This window comes from Trichosurus vulpecula, chromosome 3 (assembly GCF_011100635.1).
Source record: "Trichosurus vulpecula isolate mTriVul1 chromosome 3, mTriVul1.pri, whole genome shotgun sequence".
Classification (NCBI taxonomy): domain Eukaryota; kingdom Metazoa; phylum Chordata; class Mammalia; order Diprotodontia; family Phalangeridae; genus Trichosurus; species Trichosurus vulpecula.
Window position 1 is genome coordinate 397,958,005 of NC_050575.1, and position 6,000 is coordinate 397,964,004.

The 6,000-nt window shown below is 48.1% G+C and overlaps 1 protein-coding gene across 1 annotated transcript; it reads right to left on the reverse strand.

The window, feature by feature from the left end:
* Positions 1-3,272: 3,272 nt before the first annotated feature.
* On the reverse strand, positions 3,273-5,462 carry LOC118844136 (probable ATP-dependent RNA helicase DDX41). Its single transcript, XM_036751971.1, is given in 4 exon segments — positions 3,273-3,493; positions 3,496-3,596; positions 3,598-3,921; positions 3,923-5,462. Coding segments are annotated over 4 exon segments (2,172 nt in total). The 5' UTR covers positions 5,455-5,462; the 3' UTR covers positions 3,273-3,278.
* Positions 5,463-6,000: the final 538 nt, after the last annotated feature.

Consider the following 6,000-nt stretch of genomic DNA (forward strand, 5'->3'; position numbering starts at 1 on the left):
CCATTGAGTCCAAGTTCTCCTAATCTAATTAGTTGCTCTTTTTCTGTCCTTCTCCTCCCATTGGTTGCTTCTGCCCACATCACCTTCATCCTTTCCAGGCTATGAGGAGTTATAAACATTAAAAAACTTCCAAGGACAAACTCTTCAAAGATGTAAGAATTGACCTTATTGGTGGTGGGAGATACAAAGAGGAAAGGGAATTGTGGCCATCCCTCAAACTGACCTGTTCAGAAGACCACCTCTTGCAGGGACCTGAAGTGAAGGACCAGAAATGGCCTATCAGGAATGAATGTCCAGCTCCCTTTGTGCACACAAATCCTTAAGGGAATCAAAGAAAGGAGATCTCTGCAGGTTGGAGTCATTGGGAAGAACTGAGTGAGCTTCTCCAACCTGGTAGGCTAGCAAGTGAAAAAGCCGTGAGGATCAGTCTCTGACCCCCTTCCCCCAGTTGGAATTGGTCTTTCCCTCCTCATAGTCCTTAGCACTTTATCTGGACCTCTCTATTGTACTTGCTAGAATGTAATATTTGAAGAGTCAAACACTCTGGTGTCAACTATCAGCTCTGCATTAACCACCCTGTGCCTTGGTTTCTCCATCTGTCATGTTAGAGGGTTGCATGAGATAATCTTTAAGGTAACTTCTACCATATAGAATACTTGGGGAGAAATTTTGACTGTAGAGACTGTATGTGAAGTGGGGCAAGAGCCTGGAAGCAGAGAGATAATGACGGCATTGGCCCTCATCAGGTCCTAAAGGAATAAGGATCTAAGGTAGAGTTTTGGTCATGAGAAGAGAGAATTAAGTGCCATTTGAGGGGGAGAATTGCTCAGGAAAGGCTGATAGGACATGACAATTTTATTTCTTAGCTTCGTGATACTTGAGGGGAAAGGATAGACATGGTTTCCTAAGAGCTCACAGACAATATGCAGAGCAAACATGCCATGAAGGACTTTGGGTTGGAAGAGGACATAGTTTAGATCTCATGTGCTCCAGTGACCAGAGATCCTGGTTCAGTCTCCTCCCTCAATTCTCATCACACATACTTCCTACTTAACCTTGGTTTATTCTTCTACATGCGGGATGGCTCCACCATTTCCCCCATCTCCAAACAGATGACTTTTTAAAATTTATGGAATGTCTCATTTTCTTTAGACAAATTGAGCCAGGAGGAGGTGTGGTAAAATGAGGACATGAAGGCAGGAGTGTAGGGACGCAGCCGAAGTCTCCAACAGCAAGACTTCTTCTCCCAAGTAGGTAACATGAATGCCTTGTGTCTCTGAGAAAATTATGTCTGTACCTTTATGTTCCTGTCACATTTGGATATAGAAATGGGGAAAGAAATTCAGAGCCGGGTGGAAGAATTGTGGGGGTCCATGTGAGGAGGGAAGATGGGATGGACACATTAAATTTGGAGGTGTGAGGTAGTATTCAAAGGTCCCTTGATCCTGGGTAGAGGATTTTGGGGTGTAGGAGATCTCCTGAGGAGTATGACCTTGGGAGTTATTGTCAGCTGTCTCCTGATTCTGGATTGAATCAAGAGTTGGCACAGTCTGTGGGATCAGTGTTGTTTCATCTTGGGAACTGTTTCCAACTGTCTCTTCATGGTCCATGTTGAGCAAAGTGGTTACCTGAGGTCTGTCTTGGGAGATGCACTGACCTGCCTCTTCATCTTCCATGATGTCAGAAACAGGAATAGCAGTAGGGATGTCCTTGGGTTGAACATAGCAGTTGTTCTCAACGGTCCCTTGATGCTGGATATAGGGAAGTTGTACAGGCTGAAAGGGAGTGATTTCTGATGCAACTTGGAATATATGCTCTTGGGTGAACTGATGTAAGAAAGAGATGATTGGTCCTGGGGTCCATGGACTCTCCTGTGGTATCCATTGGGGGATGTTTCCATTGGTCATTTGGTGTGGAACGCAGACAAAAGTACTGGGGGTCCATGGGATAGACTGTGGTGGTTGTTGGGGGCTGTTCTTGTCTGTCTCTCTGCTTTCTTCTTGGTCAATGGAGGCTCCATTCGAAAAGATCACTGGAGGTAGCACCTGACCCAGCCAGGGAGGAGTCCAAAGTGGCGTGGGGTTGCAACCATATGCTCCTGTGAAAGTGACAAGAGGTAACAGCGTTCTAAAGACTGAGGTATCCACCTTGGGCAGTGTAGCCCTTTTTTTTCTTTTTTGAGGGAAAAAGGGGTCTGAATTCAACCCGATTGAGTTTTTTATTCTTGGGAAAGTTATTCCAAATTGTGCAGTTTTAAAATAAATATTTGCTTCATGACACTTTACTGATTAGATTTTTATGAAAACAAACTAGAAACAACTTGAAAAAACTTTCCTCAACTTATAATTAAACTCACTTTTAAATTATTTAAATGTTAAGCTCTGAACATGCTATGGGGCATTTTCTGTAGCTCAAAATATAACCTCGTTTGTGAAGGACCAACAAAAATAAACTAAAGATGAAATTACATTAAGAGAACTGTTTGCAACCTAACTTAGATGTATTTAGTTTTCTTCAGAAAAATGCCAACTCTACCCTATTTTTCAAAAGAAGTAAATCTGTGGATTCAGCTCGAGCCAGTAGGCAACACTTCACCTGTTCTGTTCACCTGTAGTTAAGAACTTAGGTGTTTTTTTTTAATCAATAAAAATTTATTTTAAACAAGATACTGGGCCTAGAAGCCTACAAGAAAGGGGAGTGTCAAGCAGGACCCGGCCCTCCTCTTTTGGGACTCAAGATACTTTTCATCCCTCACTCCTACAATCAACTTTATGGAAGGATTTGGGAGGCAGACAGTTATAATACAATGGACAGGAAACATCACTTAAAAGCAGAAACCAACCTGCCTTCCCTCACCTCACAATTTTCCAGGCTGGTTCCATCTACTAATTATGGTCCTGGGGGAGGGGGCAGAGTTTAGGAAAAAGAAACAGAAGGCTGGGAGATAGGTAAGCAGAAGCCCAGTTAGAGACCCACGTAGTGGGCCACCTCACAACTTAAGAAATGTGCATCTACTCCCTCTAGTTTTGGACCTGACCAAGAGGGAGCCTCTGGGGGAGAGGAATGAGGAGTCAGCACAGGGCTGCACAACAGCCTAGTCCAAGCGTTGAAATCCATACTTGCCTCAGCCTGCTTGTCCAGGGCATAAAGGTGAGGCTGAAGGGTGGGGGGTGGGGGAAAGAGAGGAGAGGGCTTCTATGAATGGCAGTGACAGAGCCAGAGCGCACAAAGTACCGTCTTCCACGTTGAGATGCAGTATGGAGCCAGAAGACCTGGGTTCAAATCCTAGTTTTGACATCTCCAACTGAGAGGATCAAAGCCTCAGAGTTTCTTTCTAAAATGGAGCTCACACTCCTTCCCTCCCACTGCCTTTTCATAGGGTTATTTTGAGAAAGGTGCTTCACAGTCCTTGTATTTATTATAAAGAGTGAGTTCAGTACTTCTGATTTAATAGGTGGCAGCCCTGGACAAGGAAGAGATGAAAAGGTGGAAGCAGCAGTCGTCTGGGGGCAGGGCAGGGCCAGCCCAGGCAGAAAGCCCAGGCGGCCTCTCCCGGAGGGCTGCTGGCACCTGCACTCCTGGCTCCAGTCCTGCGGGGGCTCAGAAGTCCATGGAGCTGTGGGCCAGGTAGTCCTTGCGGCCGATGTTGCTGACCTGTGTGGTCTGCATGGCCTCCAGCTTGGGGCAATCAGTGATGCGATGGCCCAGACCCCCACAGAAGGTGCAGCCTCTCTCTCCTCCAATCAACACCATGGACTCGTCCCCACAGGGTAGGGGCTGCAGCACAGGAGGCACCTTCTGCTTGGCTTCAAGCAGGAGGGCTTTGAGATCCATGAGTACAGACTCGTCACAGGCCTTGTTGATAAAGGTGGTGGCGATACCAGTGTTCCCCGAGCGCCCTGTCCTGCCAATCCGATGAACGTAATTCTCCATCTCCTCAGGCATATCGTAGTTGATGACGTGCTGAATGGCTGGAAAGTCCAGGCCCTTGGAGGCCACATCGGTGGCCACTAAGACGTCTTTCTTGCCACCCCGGAATGCCTCAATGGCCTTGGTCCGTTCTTCTTGATCTTTGCCTCCATGGATGGCTACAGCCTCCACTCCCTTGAGAAGCAAGTATTCATGGATGGCATCCACATCTGCCTTCTTCTCTGCAAAGATCAGCACTGGTGGAGGCGTCTTTTGCAGACACTCCAGCAAGTACACCATCTTGGCCTCTTCTTTCACATACTCCACCTCCTGGATGATGTCCAAGCTAGCCGCGCCTGCCCGGCCCACGTTGATGGTGACAGGCTTTACCAGGGCACTCTTAGCAAAGTTTTGGATCTTTCTGGGCATGGTAGCGCTGAAAAGCAGTGTCTGTCGCTGGCCCTTGAAGTAGGAGAAGATGGTTCGGATGTCCCCCTCAAAGCCCATGTCAATCATGCGGTCAGCCTCATCCAGGGCCAGGTAGCGGCAGATGTCCAGACTCATCATCTTCTTCTGCAGCAGGTCCGTGAGACGCCCAGGGGTGGCCACCATCATGTGCACCCCATGCCGGATGGTTTCCATCTGCTCCTTGACTGACATGCCCCCAATGCAGAGGGCACAGCGCAAGGGGGGCGAGCCGTCTTCCTGTAGCAGCCAACAGTAATACTCCAAGATGCCGTGGGTCTGACGGGCCAGTTCTCTTGAAGGGCAGATAATGAGCCCGTAGGGCCCCTCCCTCTTGGAGAATGGTAATCTTTTCTCCTGCTCCAGGCAAAACATGATGAGAGGCAGGGTGAACACCAATGTCTTGCCAGAGCCAGTGAACGCAATACCGATCATGTCACGGCCAGAAAGGATGGTAGGGATGCCCTGGATCTGAATAGGAGTGGGGTGTTGGATTCCCTTCTTCTTCAGGCCCCTCAGAATGGCTGCAGGAAACTTCATTTCCTTGAAGCTCTTGAGGGGGGGCGGAATCCCCTCTCCTTCCACCAAGATGTGGTACTTCTCACGAACACGGTCATGCCGGGCTTCAGACATGCTCAGCACGTATGGAGGGGCCTTCCAACTGGTTTTGATGGGATCATCATAGGTGATTCCTTTCGCCATCTCTTTCACCGACATGAGAGCTCGGCCCTCTGCCACACTTTCCAAGATCTTCTCTTCCTCTTTCAGCTGCTTCTCCTTGGCAGACTCTTTCCGGGCTTCTGCCTTCTCCTTCAGGTGCCGGTGCTGGTCCAGGAGGCTGACATTGGACTGGGGGCCCAGTGGAATGTCATCTTCGTCGCCTCGGGGCTCACTGCCGCTGTCTTTCTGCTCCTCCTCCGCCGCTCCCTTCCGCCGCATCTGCAGCAACTTCTGTAGCATTTGCTGCTTTCTCCGCTTGACAGGCACATAAGGCACATAGTCCTCATCCTCTGACAGGCGCCCTGCTGTGTCATCCTCCTCCTCTCGAGGTCTCTTCCTATCCGTTTCCGGCTCCTCCATGTTTCGAGCACCAGTCACGTGGCCAAGAACTTAGGTTTAAAAAAAAAAAAATTCCCAGCCTGTAAATGCATAACGTCATGATCAGGCAAATTTATATTTCTATACAAGTTTCAAGAGTATCAAGCAAGACAATGTCATACAATTTTTGGCTACATAACCCCACCCCATCCCCCAAAAGTTTGTACGACAAATTTTTAAAAGACTTCACGGCCTTTCGTTCGTTTCATCAATTAAGATACACAAAGCAGCATCTTTCTCTATGATCTGGTCTCTTCTGTGACTAGAATTTTCTCGCTGTTCATTTTGTCCAATGCAATTTGCACTGGTCTTGAGACAGCCAGCAGAAGATCATCTCACGAACCGTGAAGGAAGTAGAGGAAAAAGAGGGGAAATGTCTGACCAGAGAGGTCTCGGTTTACCCAGGTTTCCTGACTCCCCTTCTCCTTTCAGCACAACATGCCCCGTCATTCAGGCCTTGAAGCAAACACCACTGATGCTATTGCCTCCACGGACTCAAGCCTAGGTCAGTTCCTGAATGAACATGAG